This window comes from Dipteris shenzhenensis, chromosome 17 (assembly GCF_047967505.1).
Source record: "Dipteris shenzhenensis isolate YYH24624 ecotype China chromosome 17, Dip_SZ_1.0, whole genome shotgun sequence".
NCBI classification, from domain to species: domain Eukaryota; kingdom Viridiplantae; phylum Streptophyta; class Polypodiopsida; order Gleicheniales; family Dipteridaceae; genus Dipteris; species Dipteris shenzhenensis.
In genome coordinates this window covers 31,238,026-31,262,660 of record NC_141612.1, presented here as the reverse complement: position 1 = coordinate 31,262,660, position 24,635 = coordinate 31,238,026, and the positions used below count along the sequence as shown (strand labels likewise).

At 44.2% G+C, this 24,635-nt stretch overlaps 1 protein-coding gene across 3 annotated transcripts; it reads left to right on the top strand.

Annotated features, from left to right (window-relative positions):
- Positions 1–13,765: 13,765 nt before the first annotated feature.
- Positions 13,766–23,525, top strand: LOC147891985 (uncharacterized). Of its 3 annotated transcripts, none has more exons than XM_087388686.1 (5): positions 13,766–14,440; positions 22,177–22,227; positions 22,419–22,552; positions 22,694–22,785; positions 23,137–23,525. In XM_087388686.1, exons 1-5 carry the CDS (start codon positions 14,087–14,089, stop codon positions 23,370–23,372), a joined length of 867 nt encoding a protein of 288 aa, XP_087244812.1. In that variant the 5' UTR covers positions 13,766–14,086; the 3' UTR covers positions 23,373–23,525. The 3 variants fall into 3 exon arrangements, with proteins under 3 accessions (XP_087244812.1, XP_087244813.1, XP_087244814.1); XM_087388687.1 differs by having other exon boundaries at positions 23,148–23,362; XM_087388688.1 differs by having other exon boundaries at positions 23,075–23,150.
- The last annotated feature ends 1,110 nt before the right edge of the window (positions 23,526–24,635 follow it).

Below are 24,635 nucleotides of genomic sequence, written 5' to 3'. Positions count from 1 at the left end.
ATATCCACATCTCTATCTTCAAAAATTTGCTTACTTCATGGTGTAACTTGGATCACGTACCACCATCTTGGATCAGAACAATCTGGATAAAAAACCTCCTATATTGAAGATGGGTGCCAAATGCCATCAATTATATGAAACTATGCTTAAGTACATGCACCAATTGATATTTAAAAACGAAAGATTCAATTAATTAAATCATTAGTATGCACCTGCTCACGATGCTCGGGAAGAACAAAGACCCCGTCATGAATAGTTCTAAACCATTTTACTAAATCGTCTGAAATCAATTTCATAGATTTTTTGTATGGTCCCACGAGGAGAGAAGATTGGTATCCGAAGCACTTGCTCAGCTATCTTATGTGAAGTTAGCCATGACTCCACAATCATACGTGACTCTCTTTCAATCGATGTGTTCCACACAAAAATGTCATTGGTATGTCTAGGAGCTCTGGAAATATCTAAGACCCGCACTCCTATCCATAAGATCTGTAACTCCTCTATCAAAGGTACCATGTACACGGCCTCAGACTCGGACATCACGTGCATTGCCCCTAAAAATAGAATCCATCATGTCCACCATACCCTCGTCATCATTTGGCACATCCAGGAGACTATACTCCTTCTCAAAGTGTGAAGGTATACGCACACCATCCTCCTCATCTTGTCTCAAGGTTTTGTGTAAATATAAGATCTTGTCTCAAGATTTCGTGTCATGTACGCATGCAATATTAATCATGAACTCAAATAGCATTGACTTTTCAATGATCCATCACCACGTGCACCACCAACGGTGGGTACTGGTTTGGTCTCCTCCTCATACATCCTCAAGTGGTGCATGATAATACGGCATTAATGTCGTACTTCTCGCTTGCAATGAGTGCAATGACAATACAATCTCTCCGTAAGCCACTCTGTGCTCCCGAGCATTGGCGCATCATCTGACAAGCTTCCACTCCCTTCCATTTGCACACCTCCAAAATCACAATACAAAATGCAAGGAAATCCATTAAGATCCAAAAAATAGCCACCCATGAGCTCCTTCCCTCTGTTCTTAGATCAAGTGCCCTGAACCGTCGCTATATAGCGATGCTTTGCCCTGTTTTGTGTGAAGTTAGCCATGACTCCACAATCATATGTGACTCTCTTTCAATCGATGTGTTCCACACAAAAATGTCATTGGTATGTCTAGGAGCTCTGGAAATATCAAAGACCCGCACTCCTGTCCTTAAGATCTGTAACTCCTCTATCAAAGATACAATGTACACGGCCTCAGACTTGGACATCATGTGCATTGCCCCTAAAAATAGAATCCATCATGTCCACCATACCCTCCTCATCATCTGGCACATCCGAGAGACTATACTCCTTCTCAAAGTGTGAAGGTATACACACACCACCCTCCTCATCCTGTCTCAAGGTTTCGTGTAAATATAAGATCCAGTCTCAAGATTTCGTGTCGTGTGCGCATGCAATATTAATCAGGAACTCAAATAGCATTAACTTTCCAATGATCCATCACCACGTGCACCACCAATGGTGGGTACTGGTTTGGGCTCCTCCCCATACATCCTCAAGAGGCGCATGACAATATGGCATTGATGTCGTACTTCTCACTTGCAATGAGTGCAATGACAATACAACCTCTTTGTAAGCCACTCTGCACTCCTGAGCATTGGCGCATCATCTGACAAGCTTCCACTCGTCCCTTCCATCTGCACACCTCCAAAATCACAACACAAAATGCAAGGAAATCCATTAAGATCCAAAAAATAGCCACCCATGAGCTCCTTCCCTCTCTTCTTAGATCAAGTGCCTTGAACCGTCGCTATATAGTAGCGATGCTTTTAGGGTATAAGTATATAGCGACACTTTTAGGGTATAAGTGTCACTATATAGCGACACTTTTAGGGTATGAGTGTCGCTATATAGTGACAAATTTAGGGTATGAGTGTCCCTATATAACGACTGACCAGTGTCGCTATATAGCGACGCTGAGGGACTAAAACCCAAAACCCCGCGCGACGTCGTCTTTCACAACTCTATTGCGAGAAAAGCAAAAATCTCTCCTCCCATGTTATATTCGGTGACCTCGCTTTTCTCCTCTATTCCCCACACTCCTCACCCCTACCAAGCCCCTCTCCCATTGACACTTGTGCTCTCTCTCCATCCTTCTCCCTCTCTACTTGTGTGAACGGAAGTTTTTCAAGAAAGTGTGTCTCTTTAAGCGATGTAGGTTCATTTTTTGTGAGATTTCATTTTGTGAGTGTTGAAGCATGTTTCTCCTTGCATTGCTAAGTCTATGTGCTAATTTTCATGCTTGATTTTCATAGATTAAGGACAAAAAACGAGATTTGCTCTTCTCTTTTTGGTATTTCTCTTCCTCCTCTTTCCCTTCCTTTCGTGCTTTCTCCTTGCCAAAGAAGAAAACGATATCCGAATTTGAATTGAAATAGGAGAAAAGCCTCATGGAGCAATCGAAGAGTAAGACCTTGACATCATGGTCATAACAAGAATGCATTATGATCAATATGTGGCTCCTTGAAAATATGCACTTGAGATTAGGAGACCAAATATTTAAACCGACCTTAGGTTTACCTATGGCGTTCTCTTGCTCACCATTGTGGTGTAACTTATACTATAAGAAAATAATACGACGTCTGTGCTCAACAGATAACAGGATCTCGTACGCAAGAGAGAAAAATAGATAGTATGGAGAATCAAAAATTTGATTACTGTAGAACTGATACAATAGATGGCGCTGCCTCCCAACCGTGCGCTCCTGTGAAAGAAGCTTCGATGGCAAGCTGGAAACAGTAGAAGATGGAGGCTGGATGCTAAGGAATCAGGGTTGCTGTAGCCAGTGATGATGAAATGGGCTTCACGGGCTCGCTCTTATATAGCCACCAGTCATAGTCGGTTGACCCAATATGGTGACCGACCCAGTCTGCCCAAAACGGTCGATTGGGGGCCACCAACCACACAATAGAACCGATGCGCAAAACAGAGCAACTAACCTACGGTTTCCGTTCAGCCCACAGCCATCCGGGATCATCTGGACCTCCAAACGAGCCCCGCGACCCGAGAGTGGGTTGCCCTGGGAAAAGCTCCGTCTACCCTCAGTGCGGTCAGTTAAGGGATGCCTTCCCGCACTTGCATGTAGCCTAGTTGGCAGTGTGCCAACTCTATCTGAAGCCGTCTAGCCATCAGGCCACACATGGCCCCCATCTGGTGTAAACCAGGACCTACCGGATAACCGAGCTACTCAAATGCCTTCTCCTCATATGGGGGGCAGAGTTAGCTGGTTCCCACGTAGTTACATGAGAGTGGAGCATTGATATCTAACACCCCCCTCAATGTCCACCCGCAAGTGAACTTACTTTTTCGGCCCAATGCCGAGTCGATGAAGATGCCTCTCCAGCAAGTCTCTTCCAAGAGCCTTCGTGAAGATGTCCGCAGCATTCTCTGTAGTCGGACAGTACACCAAGTCGACCTCTCCATCCATGATGAGCTCGCATACAAAGTGATATTGAATCTCAATGTGTTTTGTGCGAGCGTGGAACACCTAGTTCTTTGCAATCGCCATGCAACTCTGATTGTCACATGACAACTGCGTGGGCTTGTTTTGCACTGCACCCATGTCCCCTAAAGTCCTCCTCAACCATACTGCTTTGTAAGAAGCAAAGCATGCAGATTTGTACTCGGCCTTGGTAGAAGAAAGAGCAACTGTGGGTTGCTTCTTGCTGACCCATGACACAACTCCAGATCCAAGTGAGAAACAATAACGTGTCACTGATCTCCTACTGTCCACGTCTCCTGCCCATCCGAGTCAGAGAATCCGGTCAAGATGTTGCCCTTGGTATAGGTGATGCCATAATCAAGTGTGCCTTTGATGTATTTCAGCACCCGCATCCCTGCCCTCCAATGGTTCTCCCGGGGCTTGTTGGAAAACCTGCTTAGTATACCAGTCGCAAAGCTGATGTTCGGCTGCATGTTGCACAGGTAAATCAAGCTACCCACAAGCCTTCTGTACTTCGCTTTGTCCACCAGTGGTGATGAATCCTCGTTTTAGAGCTTCGCGTCAACCTCCATAGGGGTACCAACTGTCTTGCACTCAGCCATGCCAAATGACTTCAGTATCTGTCCAGCATACTTCAGCTGTGAAATGAAGATCTGTTTCAGCTCCTACCAAACTTCAATCCCCAAACAGAAATGCATCAGTCCGAATTTCAAACTCTCTTCCTAGCAAATGCTTCGTCTGTGAGATCTTCTCTTCATGGTTCCCTATTATGACAAGGTCGTCCACATAAAGGACCACGATCATACACCTGCCTCCTTCTCTGAAGATATACAAATTTGCATCAGATGGGGTCCTCCTGAGCCCGTTTTGCAGAAAGTAGGCATCAATTCGCTGGTACCACGCTCGTGGGGCCTGTTTCAGCCCGTAAAGTGCCTTCTTCAGTTTGCAGACTTTACCTTCTGAACCGGGGATCTCAAAACCTGGTGGTTGTTCCACGTATACCTCCTCCTTGAGATCTCCATTCAGAAAGGCAGATTTCACATCCATCTGAAACACGGGCCAACTTCCCTGGGCAGCTAAAGCCAAAACACTGCGAATTGTGGTTAGTCGAGCTGTGGGAGCAAAAGTATATTGATAATCAAAACCATGTACCTGTGCAAATCCTTTTGCCACGAGCTGTGCCTTGTACTTATCCAACGTGCCGTCGGACTTGTACTTGGTCTTGTACACCCACTTGGTTCCGATTACCTTGCGTTTCGGTGGTCGATCCACAAGGTCCCAAGTGTTGTTCTTCATTATGGAGCCATACTCCGACTGCATAGCCTCCATTAACCTCTCATCACCCTGTGCCTCTTCAAGACACTTGGGTTGTTCAGCACGGATCACCTCAGTCATCAAGGCGTAGTTGACCAAGTGTTCATATGCCCTTCTTTGCTCTCTACCGTCCAAAAGCTGCTTTACCCACTTCGGGAATGGCCGTTGCCGTTGTGGTTCTGCAGGCTCTTCTTCGTCTTCTTTATCTTGAATCCTCCCAAGCACCGTTGGGGGAGTTCGGTCTGCTATTGGTGGTGGTACTGGATGGATATCCTGGTCTTGGTTGTCTAGGAAGGAAGCATCCTCTTCCATTTGATGCGGTTGTTCTGAGAAGACCACATCTCGACTTACAATTACCTTCTTAGTAACAGGGTTATAGAGATGGTAACCCTTCGCCTCTTCACTGTAGCCCAAGAAAATACATTTCTGGCTCTTCGGTTCCCATTTGGTCATGGTAGCATCAGGGACATGCACAAAACAGTCACATCCAAAAACTCTGAAATGTGCAGTTGAAGGTTTCTTACTAGAAAAGGCTTGAAGTGGAGTCATCCCGTTCACAGCCTTCGTGTAGCTACGATTGAGGATGTAAACTCTGCAGTGTTACATGCTTCAGCCCAGAAAGTCTTTGGCAAATCTTTCCCTTTCATCATACTCCAGCCCATTTCGCAGATGACGCGCATCTTGCGTTCTGCTACTCCATTTTGCTGTGATGTATGTGGCGGGGGTTTTTGCCTCTTGATCCCGTGACTTTTGCAGTAACTCTCCAATTCAGTTGATGTGAACTCTCCACCTCTGTCTAATCTCAACTTCTTCACCTTCCTCCCCGTTTCTTTCTCGACCATTACATGCCATTCCTTGAACCTACTAAAAGCCTCGTCTTTAGTCTTCAGGAAGTATATCCATATCCTTCTATTGTAGTCGTCGATCAGCGTCATGAAGTAGTAGGAACCACCCAAAGCTTCCGTCTCCATCTTTCTGCAGAGGTCCGTGTGAACGAGCTCTAGAGGAGCCTTTGCCCTGCTGGCCTCTTTAGGAAAGGGATGCCGATGCTGTTTGCCCATCATGCAAGCTTCACATACATCGGGCAGATCTGAAATTTCTGGTAGGTCTGCAATCCTTCCACTTTTATGCATTTCCTTCAAAGAGCTAAGGTTTAGATGACCAAACCTCTCATGCCACAGCTTAGTGTTCTTCGCATCTGCTCAAGCACTGAAAGCTGAGAGTTCGTAAATGTTGTTGCGCCGTGTACCTTTACCAACGACCTTCCCTTGAAGATCCACTATTTGTGCACCATTCTTATCGAATTGAACTTTGAGGTCCCGATCCGTGATCGCAGAAACGGACAACAAGTTCCTCTTGATATCTGGCACATAAAGAACATCGGACAACTGTTTTACAACTCCATCTGACTTGAGAGCAATCGTATATTTTCCTTTTGCTAGACGTTTTGCATCATTGCTGACTGCTAACAGGATGTCATTCCCTACCGGCTATAGAGAGGTATACCAATCCTTCCGACTGGTCATGTGGCGCGATACACCACTGTCAATGATCCACAGTTCATCTGCAGGTACATGAACTGCCTCCGTACAAATCTCCTCAATTGCGACGAACAGCTCTACTGGTACTGCCTGTGTGCTATTGCTGGACTCTTTCTTCACTCCGTTCTTCTCATCTGTAATCTTCTTTCGGCACTCATTCTGCTTGTGCCCTGCCTTGTTGCAATAGAAGCACTTGATCTTCTTCTTTCTCTTTTTATCATCAGAAGAAGATGGGTTACCAGAGTCCTTACCCTTACCTTTCTTTGATCCGGTCCATAAAGCCGAATCTTCTCCAGTCCTCGTCTTTTGACGCATCTCCTCTTCCAGAAGCATTGCGCTGAAATCCTCAAAGTTGAGGGGCGGATTTCTGTTTTTTTGCGTATTCAGCGCCGTAACAAGATCGTCATACTTTGGTGGGAGAATCCGTATGCACCTTCGTGCTAGATTCTCACTGGTGATGGTGATGCCAATCGCAGTCATCTGATCGCGCAGATTCTTCACCCTGGTGATGAACTTCTCTGCCGCTTCCAGACTACTTCTCGTTCGTGAGTTGAGTCTCCAAATTTTGAATCTGCATCTGATTCGTGGTCTCGTACTAATTTTTCAAGACCGTCCATGCCTCCTCCGTTGTGGTGACATGTTGAATTAACGCCATGACGGAATCACTAACATTGCAGACAATAGAACACAGCGCATCTGCATTTCTTCTTGTCCACACGAGAATCTCATCCGCAGTTGGTACTATCTGTTGTCCTGCATTGGCTGGATCCGGTCTAGCAACCGGCCTCACGTCCACCCCAGTAGCAGTGTCCCAAAGCTCGTATGCACTTAGGATGATCTTCATCTTGAACTTCCAGAGTGGATAATTAGAGCCGTCCAACTTTTCGCTTTTGCCGAACGGTGGGATTCGCAGTCTTGCGGGCTGGGCCATCTCTCACAATCTGCTCGCAAACAGAAACACACTACCAAATCTTCTTGCTAGAGTCCGGGCTCTGATACCATGTAAGAAAATAATACGTCTGTGCTCAACAGATAACAGGATCTCGTACGCAAGAGAGAAAAACAGATAGTATGGAGAATCAAAAATTTGATTACTGTAGAACTGATACAATAGATGGCGCTGCCTCCCAACCGTGCGCTCCTGTGAAAGAAGCTTCGATGGCAAGCTGGAAACAGTAGAAGACGGAGGCTAGATGCTAAGGAATCAGGGTTGCTGTAGCCAGTGATGATGAAATGGGCTTCACGGGCTCGCTCTTATATAGCCACCAGTCGTAGTCGGTTGGACCCAATATGGTGATCGACCCAGTCCGCCCAAAACGATCGACTGGGGGTCGGTCTCGAAATAGGCCACCGACCACACAATAGAACCGGTGGGCAAAACAGAGCAACTAACCTAAGGTGTCCGTTCGGCCCACAGCCATCTGGGATCATCTGGACCTCCAAACGGGCCCCGCAACCCGAGAGTGGGCTGCCCTGAGAAAAGCTCCGTCTACTCTCAGTGCGGTCAGTCAAGGGATGCCTTCGCGTACTTGCATGTAGCCTAGTTGGTGGTGTGCCAACTCTATCTGAAGCCGTCTAGCCATCAGGCCACACATGGCCCCCATCTCTGGTGTAAACCAGGACCTACTGGATAACCGAGCTACTCAAATGCCTTCTCCTCATATGGGGGATTTACAAGTAGAGTTAGCTGGTTCCCGCGTAGTTACATGAGAGTGGAGCATTGATATCTAACATATACCTCCACTGGTTTGAGCTTAACTTTATTAAGAAGTTATGGAAAGATAAGGACTGGGGGAGGTTGTCTAAATTTGAATACCCATTTAGATACATGGATGATATACTATTGATCAATATGGATTCCCCAAATGAGTCCTTCCACGTTCAAGAAAATGATGAAATAAACCCACTTTGGATCTACCCCCTCCAATTTTTGGAGATAAAAGAAACAACAGTGGACAATCAAGTTGGAGAGGATGGCCGTAACATTGGGGTAAGATCCAATTTCTTGAACATGTCCATTACTATTACTAATAAAGACAATGGAATTGCAATGACCAACAGATTTGACAAAACAGATTCCCTGGACTACTTAGTATGTAAATATATCTGGGCATGTAGTAATAGACCCCTATCATTTTCAGAGAAAATAATCTTGTCCCAAATAATGCCCATATTATATACTGTGAAAAAATATTTCAATGCCTTCATTGAAATAAAAAAACTGATCAGGAACTTTGAGAAGAACGGGTTTAAGGGAGGAAAAAGCAAGAAAATAATAAGAAATTTTCTACACCAGGAGTTCCCCGGATGCGACTTGGAGCTAATAAGAAATTGGCTAGGTAAGCACTTACCTTGTAACCACAAACTTTATGGTCTTATAAGTATATATTTATTGGGCAGTAGTCCGCCGACCCAATCCATAGTGATGGGTGGTCTACTGCCCTCACTTTTATTGTGTGTTGGACCTACGGGATTGAGGTAGGCGGGTCACACACACACACACACACACACACACACACACACACACACACTTCTACCCTTTGAGAAGAGTACCAATAAGCAAGACTAAGGGATAAGGTACGATTTTGCCTTCTACGAGATACTACATTATGAAGTTTTAGAATGTAGAAATCACTAGAGCAATTCTGAGCAGAGATATAATAGTGTAACAGACCATGATTCACTATGACCGGGAGTAATTAATACCCCTGGACTGGAGAACAAAAAAAACACATTCGATCTTGGGAGTAAAAAGGGAGTAGTCCCACATGTAGTATATACTCATTAAAACTCAAACTCCGAATTAATGTAACATTGGATTACATGTACATTAGAAGGTGGAGTGGTATATTGAAGTACTATATCCAAAAAGTAAGATGGCGCAATAGTATAGATTTGGGTAGGGTAAATTACGGGCTCCCTTATTTCCGTATGACATCCACCAACGTTAGATTATATATGCGGGATGTAGAGATATATATGCAGGACTTAAGGTAGATATATGAGTACAAAAGGTGGCAAAGCAATAATCAATAGCTCCACCCTTATGTCCAAATAGAGTACTAGGGAACGGTGAAGAAATTAGTGGGAACAGCAAGGGGACCACTGAGGCGATCCAAGACGTATATTTTTCCCCACATGAAAACGTCGAGGTACTATAAGCAAGGGGAAACTGAGTACCGGTGCCTTCTTCATGCCTGATCGCTTAAAGCTGATGATGCAGTCGGAGTTGGCAAACATGGGCTCGCTGAAGATCTATAGGGTCTTAGAGGTGTTCCAAAGCGAGAGCAGGGAGAGTGTTAATATTGTGTAGGAAACTCCATGTATAGAGCACCCCGAGGGCAGGCTTGCAAGGTAGAGAACCACGATGGTTCGCATTTATCGGCTCTGATATGCTGTCCCTAGCCCTGTATATGTGAAAGAGCAAGGATGTATTGCGCTGTTAGCAGTGAGCTCCACCTGCGACCACGTATGCAATATAGTATAGATCACTGTGCACCCCGCAAAAATAAAGACTTCCTTGTATTACGAGTATTGGTGGGCACAATAGTCTCGACCACATTAGCTTACTGAGTATCGTTATTGGTGAATACTACGTGCATAATGATTTCTCTCTGTTTTAATGCTATAGTACTCCAATTGATACTACATATATAACTCTTTCTCTATGCTTTAACGTCGTATTTCTCTTGGTTGAGGGCAACACCAGCCCGAGGAGGACCTGAAGCATAAACAATTATCTACGCTGAGGTAGGATTAGGGAGCTTAGAGCTAGATTTAAGATGCCAAGTAGACACAACTACTACTTCCATGGCAAGCTAGGCTCGTTTGAACGAAGCAGATATCGTGCCCCCATCATTTCGAACAAAGTATTGTTTTTCCAATCGTTTGGTTTACAGATACAATGTATGAAGTACTGAATGGAAAAGCTAGAAGAGAACGTGGATAATCGGATGAGTAAGGGAGGAGGGCATATCATCAGCCCCAGGATACCCCAGAACCCATGGAACCTTGCCTACCTTGTCAGGAATACCTGCGCAATATTTTAGGGAAGTATACAAGAGAATATGACCCCTTGCGAATTAACGTGGATAGTGAATAATGATCCCTTCCTCTTATTGTGGCCATATACTAGTCTAACAGAGTATATGGTGAGGCTATCACAAAGAGAGCCCTTCAGTTTTACTTAGATTCAAGTATATTGGTATGAGAAACAGATAAATATATCAATTACGTTTAGTTGACAATCAAAGTATTTATATAGCGGCCATCTCCTCGAAAGAATAATGTGGAATAAGCTTGGAATAAAATGGTTCTATTAGTGAATACGGACTGGTAGATTTGGTACACTGGAAAATACAGGAACCGCTTTTACTTCTAGCTTGTATTAGCAAGAATATTTACGTCCACTTAAGTGCAGAAATCATTGTTGTTTCTGATCTTGATCACCAAGAGTTTGTATTGTCACTTATTGAAGATTGTCATTGTCATTTATACAATATCTTTACTGACATTCAATGTATATTTGTTTTAACATTTACTAAGTACTTTTGGAATTTATGTGCCATGATGAGAATAAATGCAAGTTGAGTTGAGTGACATGAATAGCAACTGCCTGTCAGCATGGAGGCCTGCAGTCCCACATTAAAAGGTCCTAGTTCTAACTTGCCCTTTTTGTGGATGGATGGAAGTGAGTTGACACACTTCTTAGCCAGGTTTGCAGATGAATGGATTTTGATTATCACACTGGCACACTAACTACCACTGGCAGATTGGAGGACCACATCCAAAATCTACTTTAGTATTAGTGGTTCTTCTTCTTCTTTTTTGTGAAAATTTGGGAATAATTTTGAATATAAGACACTACTGCATATGGGTATACCATATCCATATCAATTTTGATATAACTTAGTAATCCCCAACTGTATAGCTGATTTTAGGTAGATTTTTAGAAGACATGTATATCCTTTTGCCCTAATGCTCAGCCCAAAAACTGAGTGCTTGAGGGTTTTTGAATATGATAGAGGAAGTTAACAAAATTGGGATAGCTTACACTTCATTGCCAATTGATATATGGATGCTTACCGCACTAGTACTTTATATGGATGCTTATTCCACGAGTACTTTGAATTATGCAAAGATAAGATTGCTGTATTTTTTAAATATACACTTGGGTTTGTCAATATTGGGGTGGATAGTGAATTTATGATACTAATTTCAAGTAGAAAGCTACATAAAATGAAGGGATGACCATTAGAGATATGATGGGTGGACTAAGAATGATTAAATAACTTGGCATGATGAAATATTTGAGGGCACACAGAGATTGATAAAGGATGGATTCTGAAATTTCTCAAATGAAAATATATGGGAATGATAAGAATAGTAGTAGCAATATAGGTTGAACACACACATGCAAATACATATATGTTCCTATATATATGTACAGCTATGTGCGCCTCAATTATAATCATGTCTTCAAGTCCTTTTTTATATATATGGGCACATGGTTTAACAAGATTTCAATCTCTGTAGTGCACCACCTATGGACACATGGTTCCACTCCTGTAGCCATCAATAATCCCTAGGGTATGTAAGAGAAGTTTATAATTCAAATTTTGCAGCATGCATCACAATCCATAAGGTATGTGCATGGAAATCCTAAACCCACATCTATAATGAAAATTGGGAAGGTCCTTCACAATTTAAAATGCGTCAAGGTGTATATACATCCAAGGTGTTCTTTGTATGCATAATACGGAACACTTAATTATATCATGCACAAAAATCAATAGGAACTTGAGAACTGAATGTACAATCTCGGAACAAAATTAGCCCCCAAAACCTGGCACTCTAGGTGGATATACTTTTTGGAACAAAAAGATGAAGACACGAAGCCTTTCGCTAAAGGTACTCCTTGCTGTATTGCAAGTTAATTGTTTGGGTGCACTTAATCCCAATGTTTTTTCTTGTGCTCAATAGGGTGGCCTCCTCCCATGTAGAGACACCTTCATCAATTGGTTGGTCTTCCAATGACTATTCAGCCTCATGGTCTGTAACAATCTGCTCATCATCCTCCATTTTATCTTTAGCATTAGCATCAGTGATGGGCTTGTTAGACTCATCAGGTAGCACATATTATTTAGTAGTGTCTTCTCTAGTTTCTACTTCAGCCAAAATCTGCACATTAGAGTTGAAGAACTATGTTTTGGAATCAGTAAATAGATAAAAATGCTCAATGCATTGTTCATGGCTAGGGGTTTTGTTCAATTGGGGCCTGCATTTTCTCCATCTGTTGGGCCATGATATCGTATGCATAAGCAATCGATGCAAAGGCCTCATAGGGTCTCTTTGCAATTACCGATAGCCGGTTCCTCAAATTGGCCCAAAGACTTTGCGAGGTCTCAATTAATTGCATTCTCATCCCCAATCCACAAGCCTGCATCCCATTCAACATGTGAAACTTACATGTTGAGCATTGCATGCAAGATTACATAGCATATGGTAGGGAAATGACAATGTACAAGATGCATATTCCTCTTACACTTAGAGGATTCCATCAGAGGTGTCATTTGACGAGCTTACAAAGTTTCCCGCTTCATGTGGCTTCTTGCAATCTTTTACAAGATGACCACTTTCATCACAATGATGACACTTTCTTCATGAAAGGTCTTTCAAAAAACAAGCAAAGCTAAAATAGGGGAGTTTTTAAATTTCATAAATTCCAGATTTTTCTCATTGGCCTTTGTTAAAGCTGTGAGCCCAATAAATGGGGCAATTATGCACAACTAACGATTTTGGGTTTCTCTCTCTCTCAGCTTCCCTAGCCCACTCCACCACTCGTCCCTAGCCCACCCACCCTTTGCCTCCCCATTCTCTCTCTTAGCTTCCCTCACTCCACCACTAGTCTCTCTCTTTCTCTCTCTCTTAGCTTCCCTCACTCCACCACTCGTCCCTAGCCCCCCCCCCTTTGCCTTCCCATTTATTTTGGGCAAGCCAATTGAATGACATGTGTCATTCATCTTTTTTCACTTGTTTTTTCCTCCTAATATAAGCTGGCTAATTTTTTAATTAAAAAAATATAAAACAGTAACCAAAATGGATTCAATTCAATAGCCTCCAAGGCTTTGGCCTAGTGGTTTGAGTGTTGGGCTGCCAACCCTCAGGTCATGGGTTCAAGTCTTGGAGGCTGGGGCATGGAGTCCGAGCTTGTGGTTGGGTGCGTGTGTGTGAGTGCCACAGCTGTGGACCCATTGCCCGGTGCTGTGGACCCATTGTGCACCGGTCAATGGGTCCACAGCTGAGTGACTCTGGTGTGGGTGTGTTCAAAAAAAAAAAAAAGGATTCAATTGTTAATTTTGCTCGTGCCTGTGCATGGAGAAGGCGACAAGGAATCTTTAGTTGGACTTTGTGGTGCTTTGGAAATGCTTCTCTCCAATCGGGTATCTCTTTTTGGCATTCCATTCATCATTCAGATTCTGAAGTGGGTTTTACCAGTATGGTGTTGTCGCGATTCTAGTCCACCTTGATCAATCATCACCGTGCTTTCTTACTTCCTAGCAAAGACGATCGACTGCGGAGTTTCAGCAATTTTGATTATGCGATCACGTGATGGATCTTGACAAGAATCCCTATCATCTGCTTCAAGGAGACTTTGGGTTGCCTCTGGTGCAGAGCTGAGTTCGGATGACGAAACACGACCGAATCCTAAATGGCTAGCATTGGTCTCTGTGTGCTTTCTCCAATCTATTCTGAAATCACTAGGACGCCCTCGCGGAAAAGTGTTGCCTTTCGAGATAATATCCACGTTTCACGGAAAATCCCACGCTGCAAATCGACACCCTTTCGAAGAATTATGATCGTTGCAAGATCAGCCACTCAAGCTCAAGGCAAAATAAACGACACCGTTGGTTCTGTTTTTATAACTGTGGAGCCTCAGAATAATGTGGATGACGTGAGGGAGTTATCCTCAAGTACTGGCACTGTGTATATGCCTCCGGTGTCGATGAAGAATTGGAATCTTACAGACCAGCACTTATTCCTATTGAGTACCATTGCTTGTGTGGTGAGCTTCCGAACTGTCGACTTATTTGCCTGTGAGTGCACGGATGTCTAAATGTGTGTGTGTGTGAGAGAGAGAGAGAGAGAGAGAGAGAGAGAGAGGGGGGGGGGCGGCGGAGAGAAGTTCTAAGGAAGGCCCAATGGGTTCTATGTGACAAGAGAGTACTTGAGACTATTTTCTACAGAACTTCTCCTTACCATTAAAACTCCCGAAGGAGGTAAAACATCCATCGATTGATTACTTTAGTTAAGACTAGAGTGGCTTTAGATTTGAAATAAGTGCTCACTTGCCCTCCTTCCTAGCTTTCTTAACTTTTGCTAACTCAACGGGTTTTTGTTTCAGGTGAAGTGCTCTGCTATCCCACATTTTAATCCTCTTGTTAGTTTGTTCAATAATCTTTCTTTTTCTCTATAAGTGATGAAGACAATCTGTGGATGAGATGCCTTCTGATAAATACTTCCCGTTCAGTGTCCATCAAGATTTTCTGTTGTATATGAGTCAGAGAGAGAGAGAGAGAGGTGTGTGTGTGTGTGTGGAGGTGTGTGTGGAGGCCAATTGGAGCAAGGTGTTTGAATCGCCTCTCGCTTTAGAGGCACCTATTAAAGCATACAATCTTATGAAATTGGGTATAAGATTTGTTGGTGATGTTGTGGATCAACAAGGTTATATGCTTTCATTTCCACAAGCTTGCAGGACATTCTCCTTGGGTCTGCATCATAGGTCCATTTGGAGAATACTTTCAACTATGTTGCAGTCATTTGTTCTGGTTCCTCCACTGTTTGTACAGGACAGATTACTGGACTGGAATTTGACTTCCTTACCTTCTGCTACCCATTCGCTTTCAATGCATAATCTGGCCTCCTCGAAGGTCTACAGATTTCTTCTTCCACCGCCATGGATTGATAAGCATGCCAACACTCTTTGGAATTTGGATAGGCCTTTATCTTGGTGGCAATCACAACTCATGAAAATCTGGAAAGTCAAATTGCCATTGAAACAGAGGCTTTTCTTTTGGAGATGTATAGTGGGAGCTTTTTCCATCGGGGTGAAATTGGCAGCACGCCGCATTGCTTCCCCTTCCTGCCCCCGTTGCTCTCATCACCGCGAGACAGTTCCTCATCTATTATGGTCTTGCCCGCACTCTCGCATATTGATCACTCATGTTTCTCATTTGCTGCGGCTTCGGTTTCCCTCTATCAGATTTGGGAAACTCTTTTGGATGTTTGGATGCCTCTCATCTCAGATGTCTCCATTCCTCCTCTTCTTTCACTGGACTCGCTTTTGGGTACTATGGACCATTTGGACACAGAGATTGCATTCTAGGATGGGTCAACAGTTTCCTCAGGCATATGTTTTCTTCAGAATGTCCCTCAAGCAATCCTTATATGATAGTTTTGCTGCAAGGGACTTGGATGCTACTAGCCTTGAAGTGTTTTCTGACTGTTTTTGAGTTCTTCCATTGGGCTCTCCCTTGGAGTCTAATGTCATGTACATTGATTTCATGTTAATATAGTAATGTGCTTTCACAAAAAAAAAGTGTGTGGAGGCCAATCAGGCAAAACAAGAGTAAGGTGGAAATACCTTAAGTCTCCCAAATACTGCACTGCTTTTCCAATGATCTGATAGGTTTCTTAGTGAATCATAATATTGTTGACATCTCACCAGTGACCACTGGCCGAGGTTGTTGCAGACCTTTTGTGGGATGGGCTGAACTCTCCACCTAGCAAAAAAAGCCTGTAACCACGTCTCTTACATTTGAAGAGCACTTGTTATTTAGGAGGAAGCTTAGAAGAAACTGTATAAGAGCCTAGCCCTTAAAAGTGAAGAGTCCAGTAATCTCTCTGTGTTTTTGGAGAGAATCTCGTCTCTTGCATAGGAGTAATTGATTTCTATACCACACAAGGACTAGGGGAACCCTGGGCTCTTTTAAGCGATAAATGCTCAAGGACACACCAGCCTACAGATACTAGCAGTCCAGGCCGGTCATTATATCATAAAAGAAACTGTCAGGCTTCTTGGAACAGCACACAGATGGGTAGTGCATCTTATATTACAATGGGCAATGCATATGTAGTGCATCTCAGATTCCACTTTACCCATGTGGCAAACAAGAATGATGCACTTTCCTATTCCTCTCTCTCTCTCGCTCTCAGCAAGGGCTCTAGTGAGCCCTTTGCCTCAGCCCATAGTGGCTTTATGAGTTACTTCTTTAATTGTACCTTGTCTCATAGGTCCGTAAGGCCTTCCCAAGATGTTAGTACATCTTTCTTTCTTTATTTCTCTCTCTTTTGTTAAAAAAAAGAAGACAAGAAAAAATAAATGTTCCAAAGGGAAAGCCTGAGTGCTAATCTCCATTATAATAGAAATGAATTAAAAATTTTGCTACCTCACGTCGATAGGATAAGAAAGGGATGTGGTCACGCTCTAGTGCAAGGCATGCCTGGATCCAATCCCTCACCTGTCGCCTTGTCGGTGTGAGTCCCACTATCCTACCCACCACTGCTCTGTCCTGTAGTGACTCGATTTCTTTCGTCACCTGCTGCTTGTCTTCTGGAGAGAGGCGGACCTTAACAATTTGGGGAGTTGAGGATGCTGCCATTTGAGCTCCTCTAGCTAGACCAAGGGTCACCGTCAAGTTTACAATCCAAGAAAAGAACAAGCTTAAACTCCACGCTGCAAAGTGGAAGGAAAAAAGTGGCTGGAAAAGGGGGAAAAGGGAAAGTAAGGGAAAGAGCCCTCCAAAAAAACTGGCTGGAAGGACAAAGGACCTTTGCGAACATTTGGAGGGGGAGCTGTTCCAAAGAGGCCTTTCCAAGGTGGGCTCTCAAGAAAGAGCTCTAGAAAGCCCAACCTTTGGAGGTTGTTCCAACAGGAGGAACAGCTTGCAAAGGGCTCCCTCTGAAACGTCTAACTGGGGGGGCTGAACTGACCCAAAAAACGTTGACCAGCTTCATGATAATGCACACCGGGCCTTTGTGGTCTGTCAAAGAGCGAAGCAACGGCCTCTTCAACAGCTCTTCGCAGCTCCATAGGTGCCACGATCAGCTCCCTGCAAATCCTGCTGCTCCAGGCTGAGCAAAACACACTCGCAAGTCCCCTGGGCGTGCAAAGGAACAGGCAGGGCATAGAGGGCTCAAGTGGAAGGCCCTCGAACTGAAAAGGGAGCCTCAGACGCAGCTCCAAGGTGGTCGCAGCAGGGCAGCTTCAAGGCAGGCTGGAGGTCGGCCTCCAGCAACAAATTGCAGCTCACAGGCCGTCCAACGGGACAGCAAACAGGCGGGGGTATGGCGGGAAGGAGAAAACGATAGGCGGGAGGGGAGAAGCGAGGGAAGGAAGGAGGCGGGGGGAAGGCAGTGTGGACGAGCAGGTTACCATCTATGGGAGAGGGGTCTTCTTGATCCAGCTGCGCTCCCTTGGCACCCCCCAAAATTGCTCAGCGGAGGATGGCTTGACCCCGACATTCTTCTTGAGCTTCTGGGAGCACATTAGCACGCCTTTTTGACTGGCATGTTAGGAGATCTTCGACTTTGGCTGGCTCCCATAGTCCTTGAGTCGAGGTTGGATTTGTCTAATCCTAAGAGGGGGATAGGTCGGACATTCGCCAGTGGAGACCAATCATCCTGTGGGATACCGCATACAAGATCCTAGCCAAGGTCTTGAGCTTGCGGTTGCGGTCGCACCTCCAAACATTATCCATGACATGCAGACATGCTTTGTGCAAGAGTGAAGCATGGCTTTGTGCAAGAGTGAAGCATCCTGAACAACATCTTTACTTTTTGGGAGGCAGTGGATTGGGCCAGGGAGGACTCACAGCCCCTCGGCATTCTTCTCTTGGATTTCGAGAAGGCCTACGACAGGGTGGACTGGTTTTTCCCAGAGGGCACGATGCAACATCTGGGTTTCACATACAGGTGGATTAGAGGGGTATCGGCTCTTTATGCGGGGAGCTCCAGCTAGGTGATCATTGGTGGCCACATGGGGAAGACCTTTTCTCTTTCTCGATAGGGTTACCCCCTCACCCCCTTTCTCTTTCTCTTCATAGCCGAGGCTCTGGGATATTTCCTGTGTTTCCAGACGTCAAGTCTCACAGGGATGCAGCTCCCCATCAGACAGGAGGAGAAGCAGCTTCTAGACTCAGAGTTCGCAGACGACACAGCCTTTGTTGAGGGTACCACAGCGAGCCTAGAGGTGGTCAAGGGTGCTTTAGCCATCTACTGCGAAGCGTCCAGGGCTCCGAGATTGGTAAAATGTTTAACCTTTCAATAGTACTTCTAATTTCAAAGAGCTCTTATTGCTCATCATGAGAGTAAAAAATCATACCTTAGCACATTGTGTCATAAGAGCTTTTGAAATCTTGTTAACCCTGTAATAACTTGAGCTTAAAAGTATATTTTATGGATTTGATAGGATAGGAATATCCAAAACAATCTCGAGAAAATATTTGGACATACTTGAAAAATCATGATGAGGAGCCTTTTTAGAGTCTGGTAGCGCCTTTCTAACTAACTCATTTGGGCTAGCCCGTCCTGCAAGGAGTAGTTTGAGCATCAGCCACTTATATGGCACCCAGAGGTCCGAGATTCAGAGGGGTGTATGCTAGGACAACGGATGCACATTGGGTGGGCACTTTGGGACATCGGTCTGGCGAGGTCTTTTGGGGTCTAGAGGCGGCTCCCGTGTGAGGCAGCAGCCAGGGCACAGGCGCTTTCTCACTTACAAGGGGCAGGCATCCGGATGACAGAGATTGAGGCAGCGATCCCTGTCTCTTGGTGGGAGGGGCTTCGTTCGCCCTAGACCACGCACTGTTGGGCTGGTCAGTTCTCGCGGACAGGGGTACACCTCAGGATTCGCTTCTTCTAGGATACTCTCCTTTCTTGGCCCTGCTACTTCTACAGGGTGGGTACAGGTGGCCTCTTACAGGATGAGTTGGAGAGTGATGGCGGGGGTGTGGGAGACTTGTGGGGGTTGGAGTGACAGTGGATCAGGATAGTAGGCCAACTAGGCAAGGCCTGGCACATAGACCTAGATACAATTCTCTCGGAGCAGTATGGTGCCTTTGGCTTTGGGAGGGCCGGCCTCTCCGTGACTTTTAGTGGGACCTAGGGTAGTGGTTTTGGCTTGCACGAGTAGGAGAGTCATACAGAGTGGAGGAGGTGCCCTTCTTCTCTTACACGACTTGCATCGGTCATCGGATATTGTTAGAGGTGACGGCTTGGACCTGATGGCCACTAGGGTAGCCGCTGGAGTCGTCGCCTGTCCCCCCCATCACCTGATTGCAACGAGCAACCCAAATATTTCAGGTGGTGATGCTGGCCAGCGTCTCCCAGACACTCTCATCTAGTGAGAGTGTCGGGCATGAACAGGTGGGTGGTGCTGCTTCAAAGGCCTCTACCTAGGAGACCTACTGGCCATGGATCATGTAAGCTAGTCACAATGGGTCAATGGAAAAAGCATGCGCGACCTCTGTGAGCCATGCTACCATCCCCCAAGTGAATCTGCTGCGTGCTGACCACAATCCGAATGTTGCGAGCCAAATTCTCTGCGCATCTATGCAGCCCCACAGGTAGTGGGGGACTGTCTCGAGTACTCCCTCTGTACAACAAAGGCACCTGCACCGACTCACATCTGCTCTAGCCAGGGGCCAATGGGCAGCCCTCCATGAGCCATCAACAAGAAGAAATAGGAGATCCTCCGTGGCCTCAGGCTGGTCCAGAGACGAGGTGAGAAACGTGAGATAACCTCCCTAGGGACATCTTGCACAACCCAATGGCGCTCCCTCGACGAGGCTGGCAGGATATCACCTTCACGCTGCGCGTTCCTTGGGAGTGTGGCACTGCAGGTTTGAGAGGGACTGCCGAAAGGTGGGACCGCCTCTACAAGGCTTGGCCTGCAGGGATTTTCTTCTCTTTCTGCGGGAGATATCTGCGGGATGTATAGACCACCTCCGTGGCTGTTAGCTCCTGTTCCATAGGCAACCTAGGCAGTGAGCCGGTGCCCTGGGAACAGGCTGGTTTTCTTTTCCCAGCCTTTCCATTGTAATTACTGGTTTTTCAGTTCCTTATGGAGGCTGAAAGTGCCGGGGTTTTATTTCCGAGCATGAATAGAAGTTTCTTTTCTCTGGGAAAAAAAAGTATAAGAAAGGGATAAATATCAAATGCTTGGTTCAATAGCTGGTGATCCCAGAATCCTCAAGCACACTATCCATAACGCTTCAATCCGCGAATACTAATGAGGAGAAGCAAAGTTTGGTTTGAAAAAATGATAGCCTGTAGGCTGGAAGGCTGGTTCTATCCAATGGAAAAGCTGGTGTCTAGTACCCTAGGGGCTAATGAGCTTTGAAACCAGTGTCCACCAGAGCACCACATAACTGATAATCTGCAGCAATTGTCCGAATTCCTAAGTCTGTACTTACAACATGGACGGCACATCTAAGGATGTGTGCATGCTGGGCAATTATTGTTGCAATGGTTAATTCATTGCAACCACAAATAGATTCTCAACTCTGGTTCTAACTATCTAAGTTAAAACCAGTTTTGAAAACTGATTCCCATCCTTGCCTCAAAATCTGATAGGACTTGTAGAGCTGCATATGGTAGCTTGCATGATCCTTACTGTTGAGATGGTTTTGCTGTATGATAACAGTAGACTGGTGGACTCTGGTTGCTTGAAGTATCCCACAGATTTTGCAGGAGCTACATTCATCAGGCCTTCTGTATATTGAAGACATCAGATAGCTGCCAGCAAAGTATGTCTAAGTGGAAGGTTTAAAGACTTATTTGCAAGAGCATGATCATGTAAAAGAAGTCAGATGGAACATCCAAAGCAACCTCATTTTTAGCTCTTTCCCTTCCTATCTGTTTATAGTGGGGATATGATGCTTGTGTCGTTATAGATAACTTGACCAAGTATGCACACCTCATGCCTTACAAAACCAATGACAGAGCTCATCTCATCTATTGCAAACTAAAGGGGTTAATGAATGCTGGACTAATATCTCAGTTGGACAGCAAACCAGTTGGAGGGATTGCTTACATCTGTTAGAGCAAGGTAATCTAGCTGTAGGTGACAGTTTATAGAACAGATTTTTGCTTTTCTGGAAAGTTGCTTCCTTCTAGCTAGATCAAAAGTACCAGCCCAAAGTCTAATTGGCAGGTTGGTCAGAGCAAGATAAGCTTGGTATTATTTTGCAGTGGACCCAGAGTTTCATTGTTGAAGTGGAAGCACTCTCGGCTATACCATGAACCTAGGACTACCAATACGATATGATGTAGACCAAAAACAGTAACCCAGACTTGAATAGTGAGAGGAGGGTTGGCAGGAGGTTTAGGACCTTACTAGGCTTCTCCCAGGAATAAATGTTATCAACACCAACTCTTCAGATATGCTTAACCATGACTAGCACACTCAAACCGACCTCTGCTATCTCAACACTGTCCTTTAGGCCAAGCAAGCCATGCCTGGCTTGTTTAAGGAGGCCCAGGTAGTATCATGGGAGAGACAACAATCAGAGCTGGTAGTTCTGAGAGTTTGATTATTCCAATCATGTATTTTGTCAAAAGGTGCAGTCGTTTGGATTTATGTGCAAGCTGAAGTGTTAAGCTTTATTAATTAATCAAGTAGTTTTTAAATCAGATTTTAGACTAAACTTAGTTTTAACTACGATTTTGAACTTTCTGCTTTGACTGCCTTAGTTGCAAGAGGATGTTTTCTCACTAATGGTTTTCTATCCGACTATGTAGACAGCAGGTGTGGTGATTGCTCTCTTTGTGGCTGCAATTCCTACCTTATTGGTGAGCTTGTCTTTCATCATATTACATTTGATCTGTGGTTTCATCTTCTTCATACCCTATTCTGCTCTGTCATTTCACTCACTTAGGCTGAATCTCGTGCCTTTACATGAAGAAGCGTTTGTAATCCTAGATTGGAAGTGGGACTAAGGATAATACATAATTCTTGTGTTTTCACATTTCTGCTGCAAAAGGCTTTCAAGAGGGCAGCGGAATCATTGGAGAAGCTTCTTGAAGTCACCCGGGAGGAACTACCTGGCACAATGGCAGCTGTGAGGCTGTCAGGGATGGAGATTAGTGATCTTACAATGGAGCTCAGTGAGTTGGGGTGAGAATCCATATGTAAAGGCAGGCGGGTGATATTCTGTAGAGTTAGAAATCTGTTGATTTGGCGTTTTTAATTTGTCTAGTCTACTGATTCCTAATTCACTTTTAAACTGGCCTTGGTTTTTGTTTGAACTCTTCATAGGCAAGATATATCATCAGGCGTCAAGAGTTCTGCTCGAGCAGTCCGTGCAGCACAAGATGGGCTTCGCCGTATAAGCAACATAGCCTCAACGGGTTAGTATGTGTGATAGTATGCATTCAGGAATGACAACAAGATAAATTGATCCTTGTACCTGTGCTGTGGTTTTTTGTGCGTTTGCTGCTGCTTCTCCACTAACTTTTATTTAGCCTGTAATGTTGGAAGGGTTAAGTAGGATACCAGTCCATGATGGAGGGTTTAATTTTAATCGTTGTCTTACTCCTTTTCTTTTGTTTTTGTTAAATGCATTAGCTGTTTCTTTCGAATGAGGAAATGCTATTTTTAAAGCTGTGTCCTACTGGTGAATTTGTGCCGCATATGTAGATATAATTCAGGGCTTTGTCACATAAAGGTTGCCAACCACTGTTTTCTGTTCACTGGGATAGCCGCTTTCCAGGTGCACGAAACACTTCCAGTAGGGTCAATGAAGCCAGCAGTGGTACTAGCAGCAAGGAGTCTTCGTGAAAAGTTGATACAAATGCGGATGATTGTTCACAGTATTGTGACCTTGAATTACCTCACGGGCTGGGCTAGGAAATTTTTGATAATGAGGAAAACACATTTATCAGAAAGTACTACCACCGATGTTTCTTCCAACATTCAGCATGTAAAGCATAAGTGAGCTGGGTAATGTAATAAGCAGTTTGTAATTGAGGAATTGACACAAGGTGTAAATGATTGGATACTTGCTCTTGGATGTGGAGCTTAATACGAAGTGGAAAAAATGGTTGGCCATCTATTTTGTTACATGATATTTCTCTGACTGGGCATCTATGAGGGCTTTATATAAGTCTAAGCACTGAGCCTCCCCTGTTCTGATTATGAATGTAGAATTACAAGTGTGAAGATATATTTTTGCTGGCTTGATGACTGTATGATATGGATTCTGTCCTTTGATACTCTTTGTTTTATGATGCTTGGTTCATGTTTTAGTATGCAGTACTGTCTATTCTATTCTAAGGGCTCTTTCAAGAATTGAATCAATTCTCACAGGCACTCCTCCCCTCATGCACGATAAAGATATAAATGGTTTTGATATCTGTTTTTTCCTTCCCTAGAATTTAATGCATTAGACATGTAGAGATGTCACAATTTGCGCTTTGGAATGTAGGGAGTTCAAAGTTTTTCTGAAGTGTATTAAAAACTGTCACAGCTCATATTTTTGGGGGGAATGTATATATAAGACCTTATCAGCTCTTTTAGTCTGTAATGGAGGGATGTCATGTAGTTAACATGAATCCATAGAGTCTGACTATCCATTTCATGACCATGCTGTAGGCTTAAATGAATTTCCATTTCTCCAATGTCTAGAATGGCAAGTCCTCTTAGTAATTACATGTGTAGTTTGTGACGTAAAGAAAACCTTGTGAATCTTTGCATAGAATGTTGACAGTAATAGATAGCAATGTCATACTCCCCTGGTGATATTCTGAGTCCATCTGATGACAGTATAATGGATAAGAAAGGCACATTTCAATTTCCTTATTTCTTTGCTGAAACTTTGGTAACTTTAATGAAATTTGTTTATTAATGCCATTAACCCAAATATGGACGAGGCAGTTTTGCTTAAAGAGAAAGACATTAGTGCATGAGTGGAAAGCTTACACTCAAGACAACCACTTTCAATTCTCAAACATGCAAGATGCAACATGGACAAGTGCTTTGACTTACAGAGAACAACTTTTTTGTCATCTTAAGACCTAGCTAAAGGGAGCCTTGCAAATGGAGATGGGAGAACGTGGCCATAAGGATGACAATGTCGCACAGCAATGAAAGCCTTTACAACGCTTTGACTATTACTTCATGGATATTGTGTGACCATTATTAACTTGAACTTTCGATCACCTGGCAACAGTGGTAGTGTAAGGGGTAACTCTAATGGTGT